Below are 17330 nucleotides of genomic sequence, written 5' to 3' on the forward strand. Positions count from 1 at the left end.
GGTGGGTCTCCAAGCTGTAAATCAGGGGTTCCCACTGACTTCTCAAGGAAGATCTCTGGCTAGGACAACTCTGACGACTCATGGCAACACTTCACTTACACTAACCAGGGTGGCTTGAAGGATGTGATAAAGGACTCAGATGCATACAAAGCAAGGTCGAAAAGGGTCTGGGCACAGGAACTCTCCTTGCAGATTTGGGGTATGCCTTCCTGGCATCCATGTGTTCACCAGCCCAGAAACTCCAGACTCCACAGGGTATGAGTTTGGCTGGCTTTATCACATATGAGGATTCATTTCCAGGCCACAACTTTCACTGTGCAATGGGATACGAAGGCAGAGATTCCAGTCACTGCTGGGGCTTTGTGATGAGTGTCTACTCTGAAGCTCTCTGGGAGCCCAGCAAAGGCTACCTCCTTAGAAAATGCCTCTGCCCTGGGACATTCAAAAGGATTCTGGAGGTATCTGAGCAACTGGGGTCAAAGACCACAAACAGGACCAGAAGGAATAGCACTAACCCTCAGGACATTCCAAGGGTTTCAGGAGCTAGAAACAAGGAACTGGTGAAACAAAGATCAAAACACATATTTCTTACAATTCTGTAATATCTCAAGGTGCGTTTATTACACTTTGATTACAGTTGGAGGCTGACAGACTGGTTTATATGGAATGCATTTTAGCAAAGTCCCTCAAGACATTCAGAAAGCACAATAACCAGGTGGATAAGCAGCCTCTGAAGTTTACCCAGAGGCAAACAGAGATGCTGTTGATGCAACTTAGGAACCAACGACCTATCGTTGGAAAGGACCTGGGTATCCCGTGGCCTCATCATTTTCATCTTTTTCTTCCAATGAACACATCTACATCCCTTGCATTGGAGTCTCAGGACTTGCCACTCCACGCAAGGACAGGATAAGAACATTACACAGTCAGAGTGTGTGCCTAGTAGTGAGGCTTATACAGCATGTGGTTAAGTATTTGCTGAAAGGAAGCAGAATTCTGAAAAAAATATATATGTTTTATCCAAAAATAAGTTGTATTTCTTTACAAAGCAAGAAAAGGAGATAAAAGAAAAAATGTATACAATACAGCGACAGAATAGCCTCCACACCCTACCGTTGGTCAGTTCAAAAGCTCAGTAGGGCCTTAGGTTATAATGTATCGGGTGAGTCCACCCCCTCGGACCTCGGACAGTCTCCGGCAGTGTCGCAAAATGTTCAGTATCACATGAAACCTCTTGTCAACTTTCAAAGCTGTGAACTCCTTTATGTCAGCTTCCACTATAAAATAATGACCTGAGAATAATGACAGGAGGGCAAACTTTCAGGAGGTGAACTTTCAAGACGACTCTTTCATGCATGTAAACACAAGTATGAGGGACATCGATCACTCTTACCAGCCTCTCCAGTAAAACCAAGAACTGGCATTACTGCTAAAGCAGCATCAATCAAGGTTGCCTGCTATGTATTAGAGCATTTGTGGCTCTGCATATTAGATCACTAGCTATCCACTGAGACCTCTTCAGTGGTGTGGAATGACACCCACAGTAGCTCCATCATTTAACAGATGACCTCAGGCAAGCAACTGAAGCTCTTTGGTCTGCAGAGCAGCAAAGCTCTCAGTGCACTATCTGGAACACAGTGAGTGCTACATGCACACGATCAAGTTATCATTATTATACTAACTCTCAAAATACTGAGCTTAATGCCATGGCAGAGTCTAAGGCAGAGCTTTAAAGCCTCAGTTCTGGACACTTATTATGCTGCCTTGTGCATTTCCCAATGTTCTAGCAGTATCTCGGACCTCAACCCTTTAGTGCCAACAACACCGTCCACCCCAACTGCAGCCACCAAGGATGTCTCTAGACACTGCAAAATGCTCCCTGTTGGGAAAACCGTCCCTGCTTGGGAATTAACTCCCTAGACTTAGAATCTTCTAGAATCAACTTTGTTTCTTATAACATATTCAATATGTGTTTGCTATTATTTACCTTTGGTATCTTTTGTTTCTTCACTGATAAATCTGTGGTAGAGATTTCTGACCACAGAATTCATAGATGCTTTTGGCTGATGGAGGATCTTATATTTACTAATTACTGCCTTGTTAATTTCTTTAATAACATCATTAATTTGACAATAAGTTAAGCGTGATTTCATATACCTGCAAAAAAATGAAGATTATTTTTTATCATCCTACAAATTATCTTTTCAGAAAAAAGAGAAATATACTTTATAAAAACAATTTTATGTATATCATTCCCCAAGAAACTAGACACATCTCAACAGCTGAAAAATTAAATACAGGTGATAACAATGTCACTGCCTATCTTCCCTAATAATATCTGGATGTATTACTCCCTATTCTCCATCTACAGAAAATTAACATTACAATGTAAAATAAGCTTTCAGATTCAAATGCACTGAATAACTTCAATAGAAATTTATTTTAAAATGTTTGTGAGCAAAAGAAAATTCAAAATATTATAAAAGAATATAATTCATAGAACTCTGGTTTTCTGCAAAAACTATTATCTGTTCAGAGAGGGAAAAAGACAAAAATTGACAAGGCAGACAACAATAAAGATAATGCCCACAAGGACAGAGAACTGAAGGGGGTGAGAGATAGAGAACCAGAGGTTTTGAATTTCAGCTGCCAGGCAGGGGGCGAGACTGGGCGACCACGCCCCTTTCCACTGGACCCACATGTTCCTCCAAAGCATCACCTCTCCTACTCTAGAGCCCTCTCTACAGCTTGCACCTTCCTCTTGTCCTCCTGGTCCCCAGAGTCCCTGGATGTTGATTGGTCCAGATAATACCAAAACCAAAACTGAATGATCCACCTGTTCCTCCCATTGTGAAATTGTAGGGTTCATTATCTTGTCCACGTCTATTTAAAGTGGTAGTTTTACAATTAAAACTTCTGCCACAAAAAGACAGGAATCTATTTAAACCATTCATTTTCGTTTGTCATTTCTAAAGTCCTTTTTCAGAACCACAATTTCCAAACTCTTGATGCTGCAGCTCTACAATACACTTAGGAATTCCTTCTAATCCTTCAACTACCACCTTCATTTAGAATCTATCTGTGGTGGGGTAGGCAGCTAGTTTGCTAGCTTGGAAGCCACTGCCCCACCACCACATAGGTGTTCCCTCCTGCCCACCTCTGATGCTCACCTATCAACACCTGGAACCTTAGAGGGGTGGTATTGTATTGTTGTGTAACCATCCCCCTCACAAGCCCCTATAAAGGCCCATGATAGGGAGAGGCTTGCTGTCTTGGTCTTGTGCCTCTGTTGCTCTGGCACTCTTGGCCAGGACAGACTCTAAGAATAGGTAGCTTCTGAGCATGGCCTCTGTATGTATTCCTCACCCTCTGTTCACTGCTTAGGCAGGACAGTGAAGATGTTAAAGCTAAGATGCTTTGTATTTCTAATGTGTACTTAGCGAGAGTTCCAGGAGAGGTAAGGCCTACGAATAATGGAATGGGGGCAGAGAATCCAGGGAAAGGTGAATGTCTGCAGCTTTGAAGTATGGACAGGTTATTCGTTGCATGACTCTTAGGATAACTTGTATTGCTGGGGAAGCTGAGACATAGGTCTTCAGTTCAACGGATGGATTTCAGGGCAATCACTGTTCCTCTTGGGGTTTTGATTGACTGGATTTCCATATGAACTTGTGACTTGCTATTTCTAGTGGGTCCCATTATCACCAAACTTGGTTAATAAAGACTTTTTAATAAACCCTAGACTTGTCAGGCGTGATCTCATTAGAACCGTGCAACACTATCCACTTTCCCTATTTGCAGCTGCTTGCCATCCAAATTTCACCAATGCATTAATGTTTAAAAATTAAATCAAAGCTCTATATTTGGAACTCATTCTTCTTTACCTAATCTTTTAACTTTGTCTCTCATTCATTAAATAACCCTTTGTTGATAAATGAACAATCCACCGTGATCATTCTAATTTCCTTCTTCACTGACATCCTTTCTACAAACTCTTCCACTTCATTCTTCTGAGTCCTTTGCTCCTCCCTGTAGCAAAACTGAGTGGACTCAAAGCCTCAAATATTCATAAAAATAAAGCTGACAACAGAGAGAAAGATTGAGTTGACAAAACAGAAAATGATACCAAGAGGAATGTCAGCTTCATGACTAGACTCAGGATTGTAAAGTAAGCAGACATCTTTCAACTGTCTAATGAGTAACAATTTGTAAACCAGGGGATAGTGTGATACGAGATGAGCAGTCTCATACACTGCCAGCAGGAAGGCAAACTGGCACGTATGGGCGGGCATGTGGTTCAGCAGTGGAGATGCCTACTGGAGTACCTGGGTTGGATGCCAAGATCGAGCTCCCGACCCCAGTTTTCAGCTAGTGCCCTGGAGGGCAGTAGTGATGGCCCAAGTAGTTGAGTTCCTGCCACCCATGTACCTGACTCCCGGCTGAGCACTGGTCAGGAGCCACTGTGGGTACTTGGCAAGTGAACCAGGAAGGATAAGCACATGCTCACACGTGCTCTTTCTCTCTCTCATCTCTCAAATAAATAAATAAATAAATAAATAAAATCTGGAAAATACTACCCTATCTTTTCTGGGTAGAATTACAAAATAGTTTTATTTTCTCACAATAAAAACTTCCTAGCATGTATATTTCTATAATAAAAAAATGAATAATAAGTGTGACACAATATAAAACTCAGGAGTTAAGCAAAGCTCTAGAATTATGCAAGTTTAAAAAGTACAGATTTCCATTACTGACTCCCATAGAAAGCATAGGAGCACTCCCGTTGGGGAAAGTGCCTCGTCTTACTCAGGTCTGCGTTCCCCTAGGGACCTTCGACCCAGGACACAGCCTGGATGGACAAGCAGGGGGGTACCCCAAGTATCTTTACAGAACAATTACCTGTCTGTTCACAGAACAACCTAAGACTCCCTAGAAAAGACCAACAGCTGAACAACACATGACATAATCAAATTTTCTGATATAAATTACATAACAGTTGGACATTAAAAGCTATCTTAACTGTTGAACTATCAAAACCTCATGAGCAGGACCCTCAGAGCAAGCTCCACAGCAGGGACCCTGGGATGGTATTGGGTGGCTGTCCTCCATCCCAGGGTGCAGAGGCGTTTGGGAGACTGGATGTGGCTTCTCCCCTCATCTTCCCTTCTTCCCCCAGATACAGAAAGGAAGAAAAGAGAATGTGGTATCTCACCCACCTTCCTGTATCCCTTGACCCTAGTCACCCTGATCAACTACATAAAAATCATCAAAAATAAAAATAATAATTAAATTTCTTAAATATCTTAAGCTATCTTAATACTTACGCTGGAACACCATTAAACTCATCTGTAGTGACAAATGGCATTTCTTTAATAATCCTTTGTTCTTTGGGGGGTTTCTTTGGGGGTGCAGGCTCCTCCACTTTGACTGGCTCTTCAGGGTCCAGATCTGACCGGTTAGCCCTAAAGTAGAGATGAACACATGCACCACAGTCGTCACAACAAGGCAGCACACTGGGAGATTTTCCCAACTAAAATCAATCGACATTAAGCACATGATTCACCCTGCTATAATAATTTTACAGTCAACATTGTTTTCTTTTTTTTTCAAAGATTTATTTTTTTTTTTAAGATTTATTCATTTTTTTTTATTACAGCCAGATGTACACAGAGGAGGAGAGACAGAGAGGAAGATCTTCCGTCCGATGATTCACTCCCCAAGTGAGCCACAACGGGCTGATGCGCGCTGATCCGAAGCCGGGAACCAGGAACCTCTTCCAGGTCTCCCACGCGGGTGCAGTGTCCCAATGCATTGGGCCATCCTCGACTGCTTTCCCAGGCCACAAGCAGGGAGCTGGATGGGAAATGGAGCTGCCAGGATTAGAACCGGCGCCCATATGGGATCCCGGGGCTTTCAAGGCAAGGACTTTAGCCGCTAGGCCACGCCGCCGGGCCCAGATTTATTTATTTTTTTATTACAAAGTCAGATATACAGACAGGAGGAGAGACAGAGATGAATATCTTCCATCCGATGACTCACTCCCAAGTGAGCCGCAACGGCCGGTGCTGTGCCAATCTGAAGCCGGGAACCAGGAACCTCTTCCAGGTCTCTGAACAGCTTCTCTTCCCGACTTCCCTAGACCTGATCCTGGAACCTCTGAACAGCTTCTCTTCCCGACTTTCCTAGGCCTAATCCTGGAACCATCAGTCACCTGTGACTTCCATGAAATCTAATTCGTCCTCCCCTAGGTTGCTGCTGTCCGTTCCCACCCCTGCAGGCTCATTTCAGCTGCTTGGCGTGAGCCTGGCTTGCTCCTGCTTCATCCAAATTTTAAGCAGTAAAAGCCCACTGCCCTGGCCCCAAGGGGCCCCTGACCCCACTAGCAGTGGGGTCTAGAGACAGGCTGTGCCTAGCGACTTCTAGGAAGGAACAAATCTTTATTGCCATGATGGCTTGACATCGAATTCAGTACACAGCAGATTCAACACGGAAGGAAGTAAAGGGGAGCCCAGAAATGCAGGAAATGAGATCTGAAGATGAAGTTGAACCTATATCCTGAGGGCAGCTAGGCCTGAGAGAAGCTAGGTAACTCAGGAGACAGCCATGTGGTGGCCCACCAAGACACATATGTCCCCTGCTCTGATACAATCACCCTCATGAATCCTCACGTCAGACCCCAGTGTGAAACTGGTTGTCAGCTCTCCTTCCTTGTCTTGGCCATGTGCTAAGGAAACACCTGACATCACTTCAGTCTACAACACAGTTCTGCCGCAACCTGGCCCTGAGAACAGAAGCCAGCTGTGGCGAGTTCCCATTCCCCTGGCCGTGTGCCTGCTGGGACTATGATCCCCATCACACATTTCAATCCTGCCAGACAGGCTGTAATGTCCTGCGTTTCCTAGTACACACTCGGGACCATGACCTTGCTCTCTCCTCTTGTAAGGAACCCTGATCATGCATTCTGCAATCCCAGCATCAAAGCACTGAGAAGATGGGAGTGGGGAAATCCCAGACAGACCCAACATAGAACTCCCCAAATTATAAAAACTAAGGGCATAGGAAGATCCTCTTCAGAGCCAACAATAAAACAGGAAGGAGAACTGGGATGGACAAAAACCCCGGAAAGGCAGAATGGAAAGGAGAGGCTGAGAGAAAGCGAGAGGTGAGGATGTGGTTTTCCTGGCCCTGCAATAGGCGGACTGGAACTAAAGAGAGCTAGAGTTCAGCCCTGGGCACGCCGAGTGGAGACAGAACACAGCTCTCAACAGATTCCCCACGTGCCCTGGAAAGAGCAGTGTGAGATGTCACGCTGAGGCTGGGGTTGGACATTGGAGGGCTTTGGTAATGCTGTGACTCACGTCACATGAGAAGATGGGAGGGCAGAGCGAAAAAGGGGCCACACCAGAGAGTTGAAACGATGACTCAGAAATTTCTTGGGTCTATCCTTACAACTAAGGGTCAGGGGAGACGCTGCTCACAGCCGACACTCAGCAGTCTGCCCACAGCCTGCACAGGCACGGATCAGGTGTCGGAGGGTGCTTCCGTCTGATGGGCAGAGACCAGGGATGGGGCTAAATGTGCTCTTCTCCAACAAAGAAGGCCCCAGCCTCAAAGGCAACAGAGCCAAGGTCAACAATGAAAGGCGCAACCCAGAGGACTCGTTCTTGGGAAAGAGGCTGATGACGGACGGCTTCAGCGGGGTAAGAAAACTGGGAAAAATGAGAAAATCCTGTTTCTGGTTTCAAGTATGTCTAGTTCAGTGATTAAAAAAAAAAATACTAGACAGTTGCTGACAAAATTGCAAGTAGATTGAACACTAAAATGTTATGTGTTTGCAAGTGTCTATAATCCAGATAGCAAGAGTATTTATAGATCTACTTACAAGCTCTGGCTTACAACTGCTTGAGGCAAATGGGAAGGGATGTTTTCTTTCAGATGTTCCACATCTTTATAGTCTTCTTCCAGAGATTCACAGAGTTCCTTAAATTAAAAAATAAATAAAAATGAAAGCTCGGGCCCAGCGCCATGGCCTAGCGGCTAAAGTCCTCGTCCTGAACGCATCGGGATCCCATATGGGCGCCGGTTCTAATCCCGGCAGCTCCACTTCCCATCCAGCTCCCTGCTTGTGACCTGGGAAAGCAGTCGAGGACGGCCCAAAGCCCTGGGACCCTGCACCCACATGGGAGACCTGGAAGAGGTTCCTGGTTCCCGGTTTCAGATTGGCACAGCACCAGCCCGTTGCAGTCACTTGGGGAGTGAATCATCGGACGGAAGATCTTCCTCTCTGTCTCTCCTCCTCTCTGTATATCTGACTTTGTAATAAATAAATAAATAAATAAATAAATAAAAATTAAAGCTCACTGAGGAGAATCTATTTCCACTGCCTCTCTTGTGTGCAAATACAGCACAGAGCAGGAGAGCAGCCAGTGTCATGGCATAGTTGCCTAAGCCACCATCTGTGGCATTGGCATCCCCTCTGGGCACCAGTATCAGCCACTCTACTCCTGACTGAGCTCCCTGCTTATGAACTGGGAAGGCAGCATAGGATGGTTCAAGTCCTTGGGCCACCGCACCCACACAGAAGACTTGGAAGAAGCTCCTGGCTCCTGGCTTCAGATTGGCTCAGCTCTGGCTGTTGCAACCATTTGGGGAATGAAACAGCAGAGAGAGGATATCTCTCTGTCTCTCCTTCTTGCTCTGTAAATCTGCCTTTCAAATAAAAATAAAGCAACTCTTAAAAAAAAAAAAGCAGGCGAGCCTGAGCCACCAATCACAGCTTCTGTGAGGACTGACAACACGGTGAAGACAGAAAGTACTCAATGCACCAACATTTGGTTTCTCAAACTGTTTTCTTAATAGTGTTATATTTCTTTAAAAAAAAAAAAAAACAAAAAAAGGTGGGGGAACCCGGCGCAGTAGCCTGTGGTTAAAGTCTTTGCCTTGCACGTACCAGATCTCATATGGCCATCGGTTCTAGACACGGCAGCCCCACTTTCCCCCCAGCTCCCTGCCTGTGGCCTGGGAAAGCAGCAGAGGACAGCCCAAAGTCTTGGGACCCTGCACCCATGTAGGAGACTCAGAAGAAGCTCCTGGCTCCTGGATTCAGATTGGCTCTACTCTGGCCATTGTGGTCACTTGGGGAGTAAATTGGCAGACAGAAGACCTTCCTCTCTGTTTCTCCTCCTCTCTGTATATCTGACTTCCCAATAAAAATTAATAAGTCTTAAAACAAACAAACAAACAAAAACACAGTATTTAGTTTAACAAAAAAAAATATTTATGGACCTGATATGATGGCTCAGTGGCTAAATCCTTGCCTTGCAAGCACTGACATCCCATATGGGTGCCAGTTCATCTCCCGGCTGTTCTACTTCCCATCCAGCTCCCTGCATGTGGCCTGGGAAGGCAATAGAGGATGGTCCAAAGCCTTGGGACCCTGTACCTGCAAGGGAGACCCAGAAGTTGTTCCTGGCTCATGGATTTGGATCAGCTCATCTCCGACCATTGTGGCCACTTGAGGATTAAACCAACAGATGGAAGATATTTCTGTCTCTCCTTTTCTCTGTAAATCTGCCTTTCCAAGAAAAATAAATAAATAAATCTTAAAAAATAAAAAAAGGATTGGTTCATCTTGAAAGTCAGAGTTACAGAAAGAGCAATCTTGCATCTGCCAGTTCACTCCCCAAAGGACATAATGAGCAGGTTAGGCCAGCTGAAGGGCCTGAAATTCTCCAAAGTGGGTGCAGGGGCCTAAGAACTTGGGCCATTTTCTGCTGCTTTCCCAGCGATACTAGCAGACAGCTAGATCAGATGTGCAGCAGCCAGGACTGTAGCAATAAACATATGGGATGCTGTGGTTGCAAACGGCAGCTTAATTCAGTGCACTACGACACCGGTCTCAAGATGGTAATATTTTTGAGGGAACAATTCCTACAGCAACCACATTACAGTCATAAGATGGAGAGGGTTGATATTTAAGACTTTCTCAAATACTGTAACCTTAAGAGGCAACTAAGGAATATGTGAGAGATTTATGTTTTTCATTCCAGTAAATTGCTTTTCTTGACTTGGCCAATGTTCCCAGTGGTTCTTGTAGGACAGCGCCACAGTGGCAACGACACCCAGAAGCAAGCACGAGGTGCTCCCTGCAAAAATTCCCACTGCTGATGCACATACACTCCAAACCAGCGAACATTTCCCCTGCAGCATAACTGGGCTGTTTGTTTGTCTTGTTTTGTGTTTAACTTCCACTAGAACTTGAGACAGCAAACTTATGCGCATCTTAGTAAGAAAAATACTCCTTGCTTTTCAATTCCTATCATCTGACTCCCAATCATAACATGAAAATGAATTCCAGACAGTCATCAGTTGTGACTTGGATAGTCTGTGCCCACACCAAGCACTGGGCACCCCAGGATAGGTCAGAATTGGGTATCAATATAGGCTTCCATTTTGAATGGAAGGACATTACGCTTCTGCAGAGCTGAATTTCATTTTCAGCAGCAGCAGGAAAGGCACCATGCCCATTCCTATTGCTGAAAAATCCCTGCTGATCTGAAGGATCATAAGGTCAAATGGGACCCTAGAGGCCAACTAGTCCAATCCCAGTGAACACCCAGACAGCGCTAAAATGACGGAATCACGGGCCAGACTGAGCATCTTCCTGTCACGAGGGACCCAGCACTTAGAGTAGCTGGAGGCTTCTCGGAGCAAAAAACGGGCATGGGGGTGTCTCCAACATCAATTTTATAAAAATACAGAAATACGGGAGTACAAGGGAACTAAGGCAGTGGCCAGTATGGTAGATTGTTTTTCAAATGAGGAAACTCCCAAGAAGTGAAATGGATTCCTCCTAGAGGCAGAGTACCCAGAGCAGCCAAGGGAGAACCCTCGTTCTCAGTAAAGCTCGGTTCACTTGCCATCAGCAAGGGAAGCAATAGTAGTAGAGTTCTGGACTCCCCTAAGCCAGGAAAATAAAACACAAATGGCACTCTCCCATTAATCATTTACAGTGCTAAGAACATTATAAGCTTAAAGAATTCTTACAAGGGACATGGTGAATGGGGAGTTTCTATTTATTACTTTTTTACTTTGCTTCTTCATTAGGAAAACATTACCTTAAGTGAACTGTTGGTTTGTTCCTGATACTGAATTTCCAGTTCCAATCTGTTTAGTAGTTCGTTTACTGCAAAAATCTCGTCTCCTATTTTATTTAATGTAGTCTTCAAGGTAGGTTCTTGGCCTGTTACACACAGAGAGAAAAGGAAAAGAAAGCTTACAGAAAAGCAGAAGCCATCACATTGAGGGTGGGAATAAGATTATCACTTCAGTCCCTAGTACCGCCTCCTAGGAAGATCCGAAGACCTCATTTCTGAGTAGGATGGAAGACGGGGGAGGAGCCAAGGATAAAGTGCCTTTGTTGCTGGTAGATTCTCTTACTATAATAAAGCCTCTAGAAATGCCAGAAAAACACAAACACCCTTCCTCACGCACAGCCGAGTCTGCAGGAAAACAGGCCAAGACTCCCAGAGTTCCAACCGGCAGAGGGAAGCCCAGAGGAGACAGTGTGTGAGCTGACGCTGCAGCCGCCCTCACCCACAGGAAGGTATGGAGACACCCAGCGCAGGCGGCTGCCCATCCCACCAACTGACTCCCGTTACTACAAGGGAGAAAGAAGCAAGGCATCGGAGCTTCAAAGCACAGATCCTGGAAGTGAGACTTCCAAACGAGGCCGGAACTCTCCGCCATGGCACACACTTTCAATGAAATACACACCTGGAAAGCCTTAGCTGCTAGCTAAGGAGATAAGCTTATGTTTTAGACTGGTTCTTGGGGTGCATGTGGATGTGTGTGGGGGCAGGGTGTGAAACTGAGAAAGTTCTCTTTGGGAATTTAATAAAGACTTGAGATTCAATCTGGTTTGGGATTTGTAATTATATCATTTACAAGCAAAAAATAAATAGGGGGAAGAATCTGACAGGGGGTGGGAGATTGGGTGGGGGGAACCTCAGTCTATACAAAACTGTAAAAAAAAAAAAAAGAAGAAGAAGAACAAATTTCCAGACCCCCCCCCCCCAAAAAAAAAACCTGATTTCTCAGGAGCTAACTCACTTTGCTAGGTCAGAAAAGCATTCCTTCCCAGGGCAGCCCCTCAATGACCTAACCATCTTCTAGTAGGTGATCAATAAGTTGCCCATCACCTTAACATTGCCAGATTTGGGCTCTCAGAGCTTGATTGCATAGATGATCCAGTCAAGCCACTGCCAAACATAACAGAACATAGGGGTAGAGCCTCCGTCATCAGAGTCCTGAGAGAGACAGACCCCTATTCGTCTTTCTAGAGCATGGCATTAGAGTTAGAGGACCACTGTCTACCAGGAGGTGGGTCCTTATCAGGTACTGAAGCTGCCAATACCTTGGTCTTAGTCCTTTTATTTTCCATAACTGTGAGAAATAAATGTTGTATAGAAAATAAATAAATAAACAAACAAACGAATAAATAAGGCCAAGCACAATGATCAGTGGCTAAAGTCCTCGCCTTGTATGTGCTGGGATCCCATATGGATACCGGGTTCATGTCTAGCTGCTCCACTTCCAATCCAGCTCCCTGCTAATGTGCCTGGGAAAGCACTGGAGGCTAGCCCAAGTTCTTGGGTCCCTGCAGTCACAGGAGAGACCTGAATGTAGCTCCTGGCTTCAGCCTGGTACAGCTCTGGCCATTGTGACCATCTTGGGAGTAAACCAGTAGAAGGAAGATCTCTCTCTGTAACCCTGCCTTTCAAATAAATAAGTTTTTAAAAAAAAGTGAAATTCAGTCCTTTCTCTAGAAATAAAATAGCAGAAAAGAAAAAAGTCAAGAACAGATTGAAAAACACAAAAGTAAAACAACTTGGCAATGAAATTTTTCCATCTGTACTTCCAGCAACAGAACAATGAGATACACCTAGGGAAAATCACACTTTGGCCATACCCATCAATGATGGGGCAGTGCAGTGATACGAGCAGCAGCTCCTGACCTCAAGTCAGAGACACCAGTCTCTACTGCAAGCAGAGTGGAAATGCATGACAGGTGCAGCATCACTCTGGAACCGGGCAAGGCACCCCACACAATGCAAACTGTGAATCATCAGCATGGCAATGTAACAGAGCAATCAATGCCAACTGCACTTGACATTCAGCTCACAACCACCAAAAACAGTGTCTCCACTGAGGAGGGTTAAATAACCAGATGGATTCAGGATTTCTTCCCTATACACTAGTACCTCAAAAACTTCTAGTCATCTAAATGTTAGGGTTTCCTTTACTGCTCTGGAATGATAAGATCATCAATGGAACGCGTTCACTACTTTTGTTAACAGTAATCAAGCAAATACTGCTGGTAAACCAGCTACTGGGCTTCAGTACCCAGGTCATGGAATTAAACAGGCTAACTGTTCTTCCCACATGCAAACTGATGGCCGTCCCATTGTGTAGTACCAATCGCTGCACTCATGTCTTGGTGGACACATTTGGAGTCAAGGTTTCATAGAACCATCGATCTCCAAGGGCCAGCATCCTCACATGTAACACAGAGGGCTCAGCTGTAACTTTCCAGAGTGTGTGAACCACAAACGTATGAGGCTCCTAAATCAGAGGTTCTCAGTAAAGGACTGAAAATATCAAAGTTTTACAAGGTAATGGACATATCCAACTCCATTTTTTTTGAAAGTGAGATATGCAGAGATCAACTCCATAATTTCAATATAAAGAAAAAAAAAACAAAAATGTTTCACTGCCAAGGGACAGTTTGGATGTGGCCTGTCCCCTGGGGCTTCCTATGCTGCAAGTTTGCTCCCCAGGGTGGCAGTGCTGGAAGGTGCTGGAACTTTTAAGAGTGTGGACCTGCCAGAGATGGGTCCCTAGGGGCACTGCCCTCAGGAAGGGATTAGTATAGTTCTCGTGGAATTTCAGTTAGTTCTCTCAAAAGTGGGTTGGCACAGAAGCAAGCCTGGTGCCTGGAGCTCTCAAGCTTCCCATCTCACCACTCCATCTCTCTGTTCCACGCACATCCATACCGTCACAAGAGCTGAGCCTGCATTGGCATCATGCTCATGAATCTCCAGCACTGTGAGTTAGACAAACCTCTCTTCATTATAAAGTCCCCAGCCCCAAGTGTTCTGTTAGCACAACAGAGAGCACACAAACGCACACTCATGATACTAACAACAGTGGAAGTTCAACACGCTCTTCTTCCCAAGCCAACAACAGAATTCTTTCTGCACATAAATCCTTAACACTCTAACCTCGAACTGAAGAGTACATCACTTTAAAAAAAAAATTGTTTATTTTTATTGCAAAGTCAGATACACAGAGAAGTGAGACAGAGAGGAAGATTTTCCAATGATTCATTCCCCATGCAGCTGCAGTGGCTGGAGCTGCGCCAATCCGAAGCCAAGAGCCCAGACCCTCTTTCGGGTCCCCCATGTGGGTGCAGGGTCCCAAGGCTTTGGGCCGTCCTCGACTGCTTTCCCAGGCCACAAGCAGGATAGGAAGCGGAGCCACCGGGATTAGAACAGGCACCCATATGGGATCCTGGTGCGTTCAAGGCAAGGACTTTAGCCACTAGGCTACTGCACCAGGCCCAAGTACACCCGACAAAGATCAAATGTTTCTTTGAATTTTCATTGTGTCATCCTTTTTTCAGCATGTCAAGATATTTTTTAAATGGTTACAGCTTCAAGCTACAGCTGTTGTAAACATTTTTATTTCCAGAAGTTGTTTCCCAGTGGAATCTAGTAACATGCTTCCTTCAAAGCAGGCTGTCTCCGTAAGATGGGAAATGGACAACTTCTACCTCTGCGGATCTGTGGATCTTGTCCACTTCCGGGACTTTTTTTTTTCTGCCTCTTAGTTTCTCCATTTAGAGGTGAAACCTTGGGGGGCCTGCTCTGTTGTGTATGGGTAAAGCCATTGCCTGCAGTGCCAGCATTCCATATGGGCGCTGGTAAGTCCCGGCTGCTCCACTTCTGATCTGGCTCCTTACTAATGCGCTTATAGAAGCAGCAGAGAGTGGTCCAAGTCCTTGGGCCTTTGCATCCACGTGGGATCCATGTGGGAAACCTAGCTGGATGAAGATCCTGGCTCCTGGCTTTAGCTGGGCCCAGTCCTGGCCACTAGGGCCATATGGAGAGCAAAGCAGCAGATGGAGGATCTCTCTCTGTCTCTGCTTCTCTCTCTATAAATCTCCCTCTCAGGTAAAAATAAATAAATATTTTTTTAAAAATTACTCAAAATCAAAAATTACCTTCTTTTAGATTTTTGATGATGTTTATATAATTAATTAGGATTTTTCTAGTTTCATTTTTGATGATGAAAAATCACCTTTCTAAGATAACACTCACTTCACAAGCCATAAGATTTCTCAAAGTGGACCAATAACCAAGCATCATAAAGAACAAAGGCCTCCTGTGGCACTTACCCAGGCTTCTCAGCGACAGAGTTTTTCTGATAGTGCTAATCTTTTCATTAACATAACAGCATAACTGTTCCAAATCGGAGGCCATCCTCTGAGTCTCTGAAGAAAAAGGAGGCAAGTGTTAAAACATGAAAAGCCAGGTGGGCGGCACCCTGGTGCAACACGCTATGCCTATGGCGCCAGCATCTCATATGCACACTGGTTTGAGTCCCAGCTGCTCCACTTCCAATCCCGCTCCCTGCTAATGACCTAGGAAGGTAGCAGAGGATGACCCAACACTTTGGCACCCTGCACTCACGTGGGAGACCTAGCTGAAGCTCCTGGTTCCTGGTTTCAGACAAGCCCAGCTCTGGCAGATGCAGCCATTGGGCGAATGAACCAAAGGACAGAAGATCTCTCTCTGTAACTCTTTCAAGCAAATTTGTGTTCCCTTTCAAAATCCAACAGTAGCAAACATCAAACAAATCCTAACTCCTTGAAACACAAAAACTCAAGAGGGATTTCTTTCTGTTCCACTTAATTCGGCTTCCAACCAAAGAACAGCACTGACTTACAGTCATCTGCAGTCAGGGTGGCCCGGAGGGCCAGGGGGTCATTCTGGATTATTTTCTTAAGATTTGGGACAGAAGCAGTATTTATAGTCACATTTTAAAATCACACACACACATAAGTATTTTAAAGAAACAGTGTAATTTTAAAACAAGGAGGTGGGCCGCAGGGCAGGATTTCTGGGCCGTGGAGGGTTGGACTTTGCAGTTTGAGGTCAAGAAGCAGGGAAAGAACTCAGATCCCCTCCGCTCCAGGGTAACCGAGCAGGTCTCCTCTCCAAAGCACCCGCGCCGGTACACCCAGCCCAGGAAGCGGCCCCGCACCCGGCGCCCCACCGAGCCATCCCTCGGCCGCTCCAGCCCCGAACGCGCGGACTCCCACCTCGGCGCCCAGCCGAAAGAACAGCTGTGGAGGCCCCAATGTCCGCCGGAAGCCAGACTCAAATTCAAACAGCCCGCCGAGGCCCGGCGCCGCGCAGGCGCAAATCCAGCTCCTGAAGCCCAGCCTCAGACAATGCCAGCACCTGGGCGGGGCTGTGAAAAAGCCAAGGAGAAGTGAGGACGGGGAGGGGCTTGACAGGTGGGGCGGGGCAGGGGCGGGGACTTGGGGGGTTGGAGAGGAGCCTAGACAGGGAGTTTAGGCGAAGCCTGGCCAAGACGGGGCGGGGCTGGGCAGGATGGGGCGGAGCCTAGAAAGGGCGGGGCTGACAGGACGGGGCGGGGCCTGGAAGGGGCCGTGATGGCACTGGGAGGCTCCCTGGAAAAGGCTACCTGAGCAGGTGCCTCTCCTACCTTCCAGCTGTCAGGTGAGACGGCTCAACCCTGAGATCGCCCACCAGTGCTCCTGAGGTAAGATGGTAAGTCGTTCAGGATGGGATCTTACTTTTCTTTATCTGGCAGAGTCTCTGAAAGTCACAACCTGTTTGACACAGGCCTCCTGGAGAAGGAGAGAAAGGACAGACACATGGTAAGTAACAGTCTTATTGTTTGTCCTGGTGGTGCCTGGCAGCTGGGTTGCTGGTGGTGGATCTCCCCCTTATCCTCAGGTTAGCACTTAGCTACAGTTTCGCCTGACAGCCCCAAACACAACTCTTGTTCATTTCTCACCTCCTTTACCAGCCAGTGGGCCAGTTCAGAGCTTTGTGTTCCCATGCATCTAGTAAGACTCCAAGAGCAACCCTGGGAGGAAAGAGTGGCCGACCTTGAGAAGACAACCAAAGTTAATTTAGTCGATTGGATGGATAGGCTTTGTGCTGGTATGAGCTTAAAACCCCTGACAGCAGCCATTTGGGGCTCCTCCCTTCCACTTGTGGTACGAGACAGGCCAT

At 45.9% G+C, this 17330-nt stretch overlaps 1 protein-coding gene across 2 annotated transcripts; it reads right to left on the bottom strand.

Annotated features, from left to right (window-relative positions):
- Positions 1 to 594: 594 nt before the first annotated feature.
- SKA1 (spindle and kinetochore associated complex subunit 1) lies at positions 595 to 15547 on the bottom strand. Of its 2 annotated transcripts, XM_058676884.1 has the most exons (7): positions 15458 to 15547; positions 11118 to 11242; positions 7883 to 7980; positions 5325 to 5462; positions 1988 to 2157; positions 1114 to 1292; positions 595 to 978 (listed from the first exon to the last, which is right to left on the bottom strand). In XM_058676884.1, exons 1-6 carry the CDS (start codon positions 15540 to 15542, stop codon positions 1144 to 1146), a joined length of 765 nt encoding a protein of 254 aa, XP_058532867.1. In that variant the 5' UTR covers positions 15543 to 15547; the 3' UTR covers positions 595 to 978; positions 1114 to 1143. The 2 variants fall into 2 exon arrangements, with proteins under 2 accessions (XP_058532867.1, XP_058532866.1); XM_058676883.1 differs by having other exon boundaries at positions 595 to 1292.
- Positions 15548 to 17330: the final 1783 nt, after the last annotated feature.

The sequence above is a fragment of the Ochotona princeps genome, chromosome 18 (assembly GCF_030435755.1).
Source record: "Ochotona princeps isolate mOchPri1 chromosome 18, mOchPri1.hap1, whole genome shotgun sequence".
Taxonomy (NCBI): domain Eukaryota; kingdom Metazoa; phylum Chordata; class Mammalia; order Lagomorpha; family Ochotonidae; genus Ochotona; species Ochotona princeps.

What these genes read in the sequence shown, in the direction of transcription:
- SKA1 (XM_058676884.1), bottom strand. Translation starts at nt 15,542, where the DNA reads ATGGCCTCCGATTTGGAACAGTTATGCTGTTATGTTAATGAAAAGATT. An exon ending in TCTGTCGCTGAGAAGCCTGG is followed by an intron (nt 11,243 to 15,457) that starts GTAAGTGCCACA and finishes TGTGTGTAACAG; the next exon opens with GCCAAGAACCTACCTTGAAG. An exon ending in GAGTTTAATGGTGTTCCAGC is followed by an intron (nt 2,158 to 5,324) that starts GTAAGTATTAAG and finishes ATTTTTTTGCAG; the next exon opens with GTATATGAAATCACGCTTAA.